Genomic DNA, 12,814 nt, shown 5'->3' on the forward strand with positions numbered 1-12,814 from the left:
ACCTTCTAAATATGCCTTTTAACATTACTAGAGCCCTCTTAACATGAAATAACACCCCTATGGTGACTTTTACACCACTATTATTCATTATAGCAGACATTACAAGAGAAATTTAGATATACAAAACATAGAAAACAGATTTCCAACCTTCTAAATATCCATTTTAACATTACTAGAGCCCTCTAAACATGAAATAACACCCCTATGGTGACTTTTACACCACTATTACTCAATATAGTAGACATTACAAGAGAATATTAGATATATAAAACATAGAAAACAGATCTACAACCTTCTAAATACGCCTTTTAACATTACTAGAGCCCTCTAAACATGAAATAACACCCCTATGGTGACTTTTACACCACTATTACTCAATATAGTAGACATTACAAGACAAAATTAGATATATAAGACATATAAAACCTATTTACAACCTTCTAAATATGCCTTTTAACATTACTAGAGCCCTCTAAACATGGAATAACATCACCATAGTCACTTTTACACCACTATTACTCAATATAGTAGACATTACAAGAGAATATTAGACATATAAAACATAGAAAACAGATCTACAACCTTCTAAATATGCTTTTTAACATTACTAGAGTCCTCTAAACATGAAATAACACCCCTATGGTGACTTTTACACCACTATTACTCAATATAGTAGACATTACAAGAGAATATTAGACATATAAAACATAGAAAACAGATCTACAACCTTCTAAATATGACTTTTAACATTACTAGAGCCCTCTTAACATGAAATAACACCCCTATGGTGACTTGTACACCACTATTACTCAATATAGTAGACATTACAAGAGAAAATTAGATCTCTAAGACATAGAAAACCTGTTTACAACCTTTTAAATACGCATTTTAACATTATTAGAGCCTTCTATACATACAATAGCACCCCTATAGTCACCATTATGTTTCTATTATGCAATATAGTCGATATAGGTGAATATAAGATATACAATATTTAGAAAACCGATTTACAACCTTCTAAATACGCCTTTTAACATTATTAGAGCCTTTGATAAATAAAATAACACCCCATAGTCACCTTTACAATCCACTTTACAATCCTCTTCTTAAAGCTACAATCCTTGGTCACAAACTTGCAAAGTCCGCCACTGATGGTAATAATAATTTTAAATCAACGTTATTAATACAAATATACCCGACGATGTTTTTTTTTTGTTAAATAATCCATAATAAATATCCATGAATTAAGTCCACATTCCACCAAAAAAAAAAATCCATATCCGCCTCCTCACCACACGTGACCATGCGTCAGCCGGAAGTTGTTGTGATGGCGGAAGTGCTCTAATGTTTTGGGCGCAGTTCTGCCAAGCTTTCGGACTTTCGGAATTGGATCGTGTCGTGATTTAGATACATGTAGAGTTCTCGGTTCACAGCACGACCGGGTAAGAACGTCGTCACGGCGCCAACGTTGTCGTTTTAACGGCGCTTTGTTGCCAATACTGGTCGAAAAACGCTGTGTTGTTTGTGGTGTTAGCTAAATGTGGCTAACGTGACATCGATGGCATGCTAGTCATTTACTGTGTTAGCGTGCGGTCAATGAGAAACAAAATAAAGAAGCCGTTCATACTATGGGATTTTACGAAATTACAATAAATGTATTCGTTAAAATATACAATTTAAGGGTTGGTTTATTTACTCCTGACAACGAGAGGCTGTTCCAAAGCGTACAAAGGCACTTTTTTCTTGTTATACCTTGGACATAGGCAGTGAAATGGATTTTTGTGTGTTTAGTGTTCCGCCCAGGACCGTGAAGATGGCCGACCCCAGTGATGTCAGTCTGCAGCCAGTGGAGCGAGTTCGAATCCTCACCAAGAAGGGAAGCACGGTGGAGATCAACGACGAGGTTCCGCTGCGCCGCTACTTCCGCTCCGGCATGGAGATGATCCGCATGGCCAACGTCTACGCCGAGGAGGGCAACATCGAGCGCGCCTTCGTCCTCTACAACAAATACATCACGTAAGCGTTTTGTCTGGGTGGTGTTTTTGGCGCCGAGCGTGGCTACGAATCGCCAACCTCCATGTTGTCTTTCCCCCCAAGTCTCTTCATAGAAAAACTTCCCAAACATCGGGATTATAAAACTGCTAATATTCCCGAGAAGAAGGACACGCTAAAGGTGAGTGGAAAAAGATGTCCTCTGAAGCCTTTCCGGGGCTTCCTGTTGACCTTTGACCTGTGGATTATTTTTTTTATTCTTAACAGAAACTGAAGGATGTCGCTTTTCCTCAAGCCGAAATTCTGAAATCGGCTCTTCTAAGGAGATTCGAACAAGAGTATGCACAGTATCTTGTCAAGAAGGTAAAAAAACTGCAGTCATTTTAGGAGAATCAAGTCGTAATGGTAATGGTAATGGTAATGGTAATGGTAATGGTAATGGTTTTATTTCATTTGAACATGCATCAGATTCCAATTGAGTGCATCCCATAATCAGTTCCCAGTTCCACATGTCCAAAAAGGAGTAGGAAGAAGCAAAGCTTACTAAATCCTACCCCTCCATCTGGTACTTTTACAATCACTAACCGTTACATTTGTTCACTTCCTGCTTTCCTAATATCATTTTATTTTTTTTATTTAAAAAAAAATATATATATTTTAGTTCTCATTTGATGAGAAAAAAGTCCAAATATTCCAGGGAAAATAATGTAGAGTTTATTATTAATTAATTAATAATTAGCAATTATTAATTAATTTTAAAAAGAAATGACTTTTTTAAAGTTGTAATATTATGAGAAACAAAAAAAAACTACATACAATTCTAATTTTTAGAAAATTATGTTGGAGAAAACATGTTATAATAAGCATACATATTGAAGAAAAAAATTAAAGTCTAATATAAAAAAAATCAACAAATAAAAATCAAGTGAAAATATTATTAATATATTTATAATATATATAATTATTAATTTACAACCAAAGTTCAAATAGTTGGGGTAAAACAGCTATAATTTTATGAAAATAAAGTATATGAAGAAAATATGAAGAGGAAAAACTCATAAATTAATGAGAAAAATATTGTGAGGAAAAATAATAGCGTAAAGTTGAAATATTAAAAAAAACAAAAATTAATATAAGTCAAAATGGGGGGTAGCTCAAATTTTATGAGAATAAAGTCAAAATATGAAGAGGAAAAACTCATAAATTAATGAGAAAAATATTGTGAGGAAAAATAATAGCGTAAAGTTGAAATATAAAAAAAACGAAAATTAATATAAGTCAAAATGGGGGGGGGGGGTTGCTCAAATTTTATGAGAATAAAGTCAAAATATGAAGAGGAAAAACTCCTAAATGAATGAGAATAATATTGTGAGGAAAAATAATAGCATAAAGTTGAAATATTAAAGAAACTAAAATGAATATAAGTCAAAATACTTGGGGGGGGGGGGGGCGCTATAATTTTATGAGAATAAAGTCAAAATATAACGAGAAAAATGGTGTAATATAAGAAGCAAAATATGAAGCCATAGTATCACAGGAATAAAGTCCTGATGAAGAATATGGAAATATGAAGCGCTGGTCATGTCGGGCTTCCAGAAGGCGGAGGAGGAGGCGCAGGCCTTGGAGCTGTCCCGGAAGCGAGCCCTGGATGCGGAGCGGGAGCGGGTGGCGGAGATGCAGCGGCGGCAGCAGGAGCAGGAGCAGTTCAGCGCCTTCGAGGAGATGATCCGCCGCCAGGAGCTGGAGAGGGAGCGCCAGCGCGTGCTGCTGGAGTTCGCCACGCCCGCCGCGCCTTCCCCCGACACGCCGCTCATCCCGGGAATCCAGGGGCCGCCCGTCGTCTCTCCCACGCCCCCGCACAGCCCGGGCGACCCGTCCGGCGGCACCAACCACCAAAACAACCGCACCGCTTTTCCGTCCGTTTCCCCGCCCGGCTTCGACCGGTCCCTGAAGCCCGGCTCCCTGGTCAGCCCGGGGAACAACAGTGAGTGGGAGCGTCACCGTTGTTTTTTTTCTTAGCTGGGAACGTCCCCGCCATGACCTCCGCGTGACCTCTCTCCCACCGCCGCTCTGCAGATATGGCGGTGGATGCTCTTCGCCAGCTCTCCGTTCCTTCCGAGCTGTGCAGGAGCTTCCTGCGACTGGCCGAGGCCAACACCAGCCGGGCCGTGGAGACGTGCGGCATCTTGTGCGGAAAACTGGTAAGCCCCCCCCCCCCCCCCCCCCCCCCCCCCTCCTCCGGGGTCCTGTGGCTGTTTTTAACCTAGAAATTACTTTTCATTTTTAAGGGTCACAAACGCATCTTCAATCATATACATGAGCAATATAATCTCAAGACATATTTGTTCAATATGTTTTTTTAATGTATTTACTAAATACTATATTATTTTATTATTTGTAATTTATTTCATTTAATTTTATTTTAAAAAATTCTTAAATTTGATTTTAACCTTTTTGATTTTTAAATACTTTAGAAGTATTTAGTTGGAATTATTGAAAAATATGACATTTATCGTGTATTTTAGCATTATTTAAAAATATTTAGAACATTTTTACAATACTTTTTCAATGTTTAAGAGTATTTAGAATTTTCCACAAATATTTAAATGTAAATATGAATACCACATCATTTATAATATGTAATTAATTTATTTCAAACATCTTTCATTTGACTTTAACCTGCTGAGATAAGGCTCATTTTGAAAAACTCTAGTATATAAAAATGTATTTTTTTAAATACTTTAGAAGTATTTTGTTTGAATTATTTAAAGAAATGACATTTATCATGTATTTTAACATTAAATAAAAATATTTAGAACATTTTTAGAATACATTTTAAATATTTAAGAGTACTTGACAAATATTTGAATGTAACTATACATACAGATATTAACTAAATATTTATTTTTTAATGGTCTTAAACATGTCTTAAATAAACCAGAAGAAAATATCAAATACATATATCAAACATATTTCAAATATAAAATATTATTCAAATACACTTGAATATCTGTGAAAGATTTTGATGGTAAAAGTACTTCCAAGTATTTTATAGAATTGTCCAAATGTTAAATGGTCTTTAAAAAGTCGCGTCGCGTGTCTCGTAGACCAGAAACGCGTTCGCCGTGACGCACGTCATCGTTCCCAAGCAGTGTGGGGGCCCGGATTATTGCGACACGGAGAACGAGGAGGAGCTCTTCCTCATCCAGGACCAGTACGACCTCATCACCCTGGGATGGATCCACGTGAGTCACAACCAGACCATCTTGTCACGCCTAAACCAGGTCGAAGGTGGCGTTGCTAGCAGCTGTGGTGCGTTCAGGTGCTGATGGAAAAGCCCTGACACCATTGATCATTACGTACAGACGCTGGAAGGAGGCTCTAAGTGTTGCCCGTGTCGACGTTCCCTGCTTAGCTGCGTCCAGAGCAGGAATGGGGAATAAAACAATAATAATATAAACAATAAATAATAAATAAAATAATAAAACAATTTTACAAGAATAATGCCATAATATTGGGAGACATTTTAGAAGAATAAAGTAGAAATATTTCAGAAAAATGCGGTTCATTTTTTAAAGTTTTATGATGGTAATAAAGCAAAATAAATTTTTGGGATAATTAGGTTGGGAATAATATTATTGTCGTCAAGCCATTGACAAAAACTACTAACTTCATCAATTCAATTTCAATGACATTTAATTTTTTTTAAAAATCTATTAAATTAATAAACGTACATTATTAAATAAAATTTATTTTTTTAATGAAATAAAATAAATAATTGAACACCATTATTAAATAATACTATTATCACAGTACCATATTCAAATATTTAGGATTAAATTAAATTAATTAAATAAAAAATTAATAAATTAAATATGTTATTTTTCTCAAGTTGTAATTTTATGAGAAAATTAGGTAGGGGGGAAAGGTACGATATCATGTGGATCAAGTATATTAGGTGGGGGGAAGGGTACGCTATCATGTGGATCAAGTATATTAGGTGGGGGGAAAGGTACGATATCATGTGGATCAAGTATATTAGGTGGGGGGAAAGTACAATATCATGTGGATCAAGTATATTAGGTGGGGGGGAAAGATACGATATCATGTGGATCAAGTATATTAGGTGGGGGGAAAGGTACGATATCATGTGGATCAAGTATATTAGGTGGGGGGGAAAGATACGATATCATGTGGATGAAGTATATTAGGTGGGGGGAAAGATACGATATCATGTGGATCAAGTATATTAGGTGGGGGGAAAGTACAATATCATGTGGATCAAGTATATTAGGTGGGGGGAAAGGTACGATATCATGTGGCTCAAGTATATTAGGTGGGGGGAAAGATACGATATCATGTGGATCAAGTATATTAGGTGGGGGGAAAGTACAATATCATGTGGATCAAGTATATTAGGTGGGGGGAAAGGTACGATATCATGTGGATCAAGTATATTAGGTGGGGGGAAAGGTACGATATCATGTGGATCAAGTATATTAGGTGGGGGGAAAGATACGATATCATGTGGATGAAGTATATTAGGTGGGGGGAAAGTACAATATCATGTGGATCAAGTATATTAGGTGGGGGGAAAGGTACGATATCATGTGGATCAAGTATATTAGGTGGGGGGAAAGTACAATATCATGTGGATCAAGTATATTAGGTGGGGGGAAAGGTACGATATCATGTGGATCAAGTATATTAGGTGGGGGGAAAGTACAATATCATGTGGATCAAGTATATTAGGTGGGGGGAAAGTATGATATCATGTGGTGCAAGTATATTAGGTGGGGGGAAAGGTACGATATCATGTGGATCAAGTATAAGGTGGGGGGAAAGGTACGCTATCATGTGGATCAAGTATATTAGGTGGGGGGAAAGTACGATATCATGTGGATCAAGTATATTAGGTGGGGGGAAAGGTACGATATCACGTGGATCAAGTATATTAGGTGGGGGGAAAGGTACGATATCATGTGGATCAAGTATATTAGGTGGGGGGAAAGTACGATATCATGTGGATCAAGTATATTAGGTGGGGGGAAAGATACGATATGTGGATCAAGTATATTAGGTGGGGGGAAAGGTACGATATCATGTGGATCAAGTATATTAGGTGGGGGGAAAGGTACGATATCATGTGGATCAAGTATATTAGGTGGGGGGACAGGTACGATATCATGTGGCGCAAGTATATTAGGTGGGGGGAAAGGTACGATATCATGTGGATCAAGTATATTAGGTGGGGGGAAAGTACAATATCATGTGGATCAAGTATATTAGGTGGGGGGAAAGTACGATATCATGTGGATCAAGTATATTAGGTGGGGGGAAAGTACGATATCATGTGGATCAAGTATATTAGGTGGGGGGAAAGGTACGATATCATGTGGATCAAGTATATTAGGTGGGGGGAAAGTACGATATCATGTGGATCAAGTATATTAGGTGGGGGGAAAGGTACGATATCATGTGGATCAAGTATATTAGGTGGGGGGAAAGTACAATATCATGTGGATCAAGTATATTAGGTGGGGGGAAAGTACAATATCATGTGGATCAAGTATATTAGGTGGGGGGAAAGGTACGATATCATGTGGATCAAGTATATCAGGTGGGGGGAAAGTACAATATCATGTGGATCAAGTATATTAGGTGGGGGGAAAGGTGCGATATCATGTGGATCAAGTATATTAGGTGGGGGGAAAGGTACGATATCATGTGGATCAAGTATATTAGGTGGGGGGAAAGTACAATATCATGTGGATCAAGTATATTAGGTGGGGGGAAAGTACGATATCATGTGGATCAAGTATATTAGGTGGGGGGAAAGTACAATATCATGTGGATCAAGTATATTAGGTGGGGGGAAAGTATGATATCATGTGGTGCAAGTATATTAGGTGGGGGGAAAGGTACGATATCATGTGGATCAAGTATATTAGGTGGGGGGAAAGGTACGCTATCATGTGGATCAAGTATATTAGGTGGGGGGAAAGTACGATATCATGTGGATCAAGTATATTAGGTGGGGGGAAAGGTACGATATCACGTGGATCAAGTATATTAGGTGGGGGGAAAGGTACGATATCATGTGGATCAAGTATATTAGGTGGGGGGAAAGTACGATATCATGTGGATCAAGTATATTAGGTGGGGGGAAAGATACGATATGTGGATCAAGTATATTAGGTGGGGGGAAAGGTACGATATCATGTGGATCAAGTATATTAGGTGGGGGGAAAGGTACGATATCATGTGGATCAAGTATATTAGGTGGGGGGACAGGTACGATATCATGTGGCGCAAGTATATTAGGTGGGGGGAAAGGTACGATATCATGTGGATCAAGTATATTAGGTGGGGGGAAAGTACAATATCATGTGGATCAAGTATATTAGGTGGGGGGAAAGTACGATATCATGTGGATCAAGTATATTAGGTGGGGGGAAAGTACGATATCATGTGGATCAAGTATATTAGGTGGGGGGAAAGGTACGATATCATGTGGATCAAGTATATTAGGTGGGGGGAAAGTACGATATCATGTGGATCAAGTATATTAGGTGGGGGGAAAGGTACGATATCATGTGGATCAAGTATATTAGGTGGGGGGAAAGTACAATATCATGTGGATCAAGTATATTAGGTGGGGGGAAAGTACAATATCATGTGGATCAAGTATATTAGGTGGGGGGAAAGGTACGATATCATGTGGATCAAGTATATCAGGTGGGGGGAAAGTACAATATCATGTGGATCAAGTATATTAGGTGGGGGGAAAGGTGCGATATCATGTGGATCAAGTATATTAGGTGGGGGGAAAGGTACGATATCATGTGGATCAAGTATATTAGGTGGGGGGAAAGTACAATATCATGTGGATCAAGTATATTAGGTGGGGGGGAAAGGTACGATATCATGTGGATCAAGTATATTAGGTGGGGGGAAAGTACAATATCATGTGGATCAAGTATATTAGGTGGGGGGAAAGTACAATATCATGTGGATCAAGTATATTAGGTGGGGGGAAAGGTACGATATCATGTGGATCAAGTATATCAGGTGGGGGGAAAGTACAATATCATGTGGATCAAGTATATTAGGTGGGGGGAAAGGTACGATATCATGTGGATCAAGTATATTAGGTGGGGGGAAAGGTACGATATCATGTGGATCAAGTATATTAGGTGGGGGGACAGGTACGATATCATGTGGCGCAAGTATATTAGGTGGGGGGAAAGGTACGATATCATGTGGATCAAGTATATTAGGTGGGGGGAAAGGTACAATATCATGTGGATCAAGTATATTAGGTGGGGGAAAGTACAATATCATGTGGATCAAGTATATTAGGTGGGGGGGAAAGGTACGATATCATGTGGATCAAGTATATTAGGTGGGGGGAAAGTACAATATCATGTGGATCAAGTATATTAGGTGGGGGGAAAGTACAATATCATGTGGATCAAGTATATTAGGTGGGGGGAAAGGTACGATATCATGTGGATCAAGTATATCAGGTGGGGGGAAAGTACAATATCATGTGGATCAAGTATATTAGGTGGGGGGAAAGGTACGATATCATGTGGATCAAGTATATTAGGTGGGGGGAAAGGTACGATATCATGTGGATCAAGTATATTAGGTGGGGGGAAAGTACAATATCATGTGGATCAAGTATATTAGGTGGGGGGAAAGTACGATATCATGTGGATCAAGTATATTAGGTGGGGGGAAAGGTACGATATCATGTGGATCAAGTATATTAGGTGGGGGGAAAGATACGATATCATGTGGATGAAGTATATTAGGTGGGGGGAAAGTACAATATCATGTGGATCAAGTATATTAGGTGGGGGGAAAGATACGATATCATGTGGATGAAGTATATTAGGTGGGGGGAAAGTACAATATCATGTGGATCAAGTATATTAGGTGGGGGGAAAGGTACGATATCATGTGGATCAAGTATATTAGGTGGGGGGAAAGATACGATATCACGTGGATCAAGTATATTAGGTGGGGGGAAAGTACAATATCATGTGGATCAAGTATATTAGGTGGGGGGAAAGATACGATATCATGTGGATGAAGTATATTAGGTGGGGGGAAAGTACAATATCATGTGGATCAAGTATATTTCCGTTGTTGCAGACTCACCCGACACAGACGGCTTTCCTGTCCAGCGTGGACCTCCACACCCACTGCTCGTACCAGATGATGCTGCCCGAGGCCATCGCCATCGTCTGCTCGCCCAAGTTCAACGAGTGGGTGCTGGCGGGAAAAAAAAAAAACCCTAAGGGGGGGGTAGTCGTCCTCTCCAAGACTAACCCCCGCGTTCTTGTGATCTCCCAGGATCGGCTACTTTAAACTGACAGATCGAGGGACCAATGAGATCTCCTCGTGCAGGCAGAAAGGTTTCCACCCCCACAGCAAAGATCCACCCCTCTTTACAGTGAGTAGAGGTCATTTTCCTTCCTTAACTTGGGCTTGGGGGGCTTGGGGGGGCCGCTACGGATGGGGAGGGGCTCAGTAAGTTCAATTCTATTCATCATGGTTGGTCATGGTCAAGTCTTTCAACAATCTGACTTGCACTCAAATAATAGAAATAAATAATACCATACAAATACTTTTTTCTATAAAGATTTGATTTGGAATATTTTTATATATTTCTATAGTCAAAATATATATTTCTAGATTTTTTTTAATGTTTTTGTATTTTTTAATATTTAACTTTATAACTAATAAATGTATAAATTTTAAAATTATTTGTATTTTTGAATGCTTGCATTTATAAATTATGAGTAAATATCTATATATTTACAAAATTAATATGATTTTATTTATTTAAAAATATCACATTATAATACTTGTGAAAAAGTCTTAATATACTATGTAATATAGATTTATTCATACATAGTTTTTATTTTTAAATATTACTTTATTGTTGCTGTCCTTTGTAACAGTCCATTTATTATTTCATTCAAAACATTTTAATGGTCTTAAAAGACTTTTAATTGAAATGTGACTTGTTGAATTTAAATGTCATAGAAATACAAAAATATTGTATGAAATATTTACTGTTTATTATTTATTATTTCACTTTAAATATTCCTATATATTGTGTATTAATTTAATTTTTATTTATTATGGTCTTAAAAGACTTGACTTGTTGAAACCTGCAGTCCCTGATATAATAGGTATAAAAATATAATAAAAAAAAGTATAATGATATAAAAACATATTTATTAAATGTAATATAGAAAATATATATTTTTAAAGATATCTGTATTTTTTTCTACAATTATTTAATTACACATTTTTTTCAATATTCAATTATTATGCATTTATTTAATACTTATTAATAATTAATTTTTTAATAATTTTTAATGGTCTTAAAAGTCTTAAAAGTGACTTGTTGAAGCCTGCAGTAACAGCGCATTGAATCCATGACCCCCCCACCCCCGTGACCTCCATGAATCCATGACCCCCCATGAATCCATGATCTCTATGACCCCCATGAATTCATGACCCCCCATGAATCTATGATCTCATGACCCCAAGGATCCATGATCTCCATGACCCCCATGAGTCCATGATCTCCATGACCCCCCATGAAGCCATGACTTAGCGTAGACTAAGTCACCAGACTTTGTAACGCAAGGTTGTCTCCTTTGAAACGCAGCACGCCGGACACATCACCATCTCTGACAACGCCGTCACCGTGATGGATCTGCGGTGATTTTAGGACCCGCCCACACACCAGGAACCTTTTAAAGACTGTTCCACCAAAGCGGAGATGTTTTATTTCTTTACGCTTGGAAGGACTTATAGGAAGGACTTAAGCAGCGTTATATTCCCTCCCCACGCCCTCTCTCTCTCTCTCTCTCTCTCTCTCTGTGTCTCTTTGTGCTCTCTCACCCCACCCCCTTTTGGCAAGCGGGCTGTTTGTGATTCAAGTGCCAAGGATGAGAAGGTTGCTCAACATGCAGGTCGGTGTAAACTCAGGTACGCAGGCGGCGTCGCTGACCCTCCCTCCGCAGCATCCTTTTACACTCCGACAGGCGGCAGAAGGTCATCTTCCCGTCCCACCGAATCCTTGCTTTCAGAGAGCGTGAATGTAACTTCTCCTGATCGTTGTTCTGGCCTCTCTCCAAGTCTGTCTGCCCCCCCCCCCCCCCAACCCCAACCCAATATGTGGTATCCGTTGGTATGCTGTGTATGCCCATATCTTCACTTCAGTCTATGCCAAGACTAAATAAACTCTTTGGAAATCAGGCTTGCATGCTCGTCTTCTTCGACAAAAATATACAATTATTCATAAAAAAAATACACAAATATATTCATTTTTCCCAATGTAATACAAATATTGCATTAGTATTTATTTAATTTTATTTTTCATATATTTACAGTATTTTATTTCAAATTTATTTTTAATTATGGAATGATTTTGTAATTATGTATTTAATATATTTTTATTAATTTAGTATTGTTAATTTTTTTTATATTTTATTTTTGTTTCAAATGATGATTAAATTATTTTAACTTCATTCACATGATTAAATCATTCATTCCATACCTTTTGCTTACATGAACAGCAATTTTAAGTATGTATTTAATGCATAATATATATATATAGTGTGATAATTTGATAATATATTTTAGCTTTACTTCATTTTTGTTTATTTAATGTTACATTTTTAATTCATGTACTATTTCTATTTTTATTAAATGTATTTATTTACGTAATTACGTTTTTTAAATTTAATTTTATTGAAGGCTTGTCTTTTCCGGTTACTGCACGCCGATGTTG

The 12,814-nt window shown here is 37.6% G+C and overlaps 1 protein-coding gene across 1 annotated transcript; it reads left to right on the forward strand.

Annotated features, from left to right (window-relative positions):
- The first annotated feature begins 1,301 nt into the window (after positions 1-1,301).
- Positions 1,302-12,273, forward strand: LOC131127896 (STAM-binding protein-like A). The gene is made up of 10 exons (XM_058070219.1): positions 1,302-1,442; positions 1,792-2,016; positions 2,098-2,173; positions 2,260-2,355; positions 3,589-3,976; positions 4,069-4,193; positions 5,100-5,237; positions 10,156-10,268; positions 10,357-10,456; positions 11,687-12,273. The coding sequence occupies exons 2-10, from the start codon at positions 1,814-1,816 to the stop codon at positions 11,741-11,743; spliced, it is 1,296 nt and encodes a 431-aa protein (XP_057926202.1). The 5' UTR covers positions 1,302-1,442; positions 1,792-1,813; the 3' UTR covers positions 11,744-12,273.
- Positions 12,274-12,814: the final 541 nt, after the last annotated feature.

Source organism: Doryrhamphus excisus, chromosome 4 (genome assembly GCF_030265055.1).
Source record: "Doryrhamphus excisus isolate RoL2022-K1 chromosome 4, RoL_Dexc_1.0, whole genome shotgun sequence".
Taxonomy (NCBI): Eukaryota; Metazoa; Chordata; class Actinopteri; order Syngnathiformes; family Syngnathidae; genus Doryrhamphus; species Doryrhamphus excisus.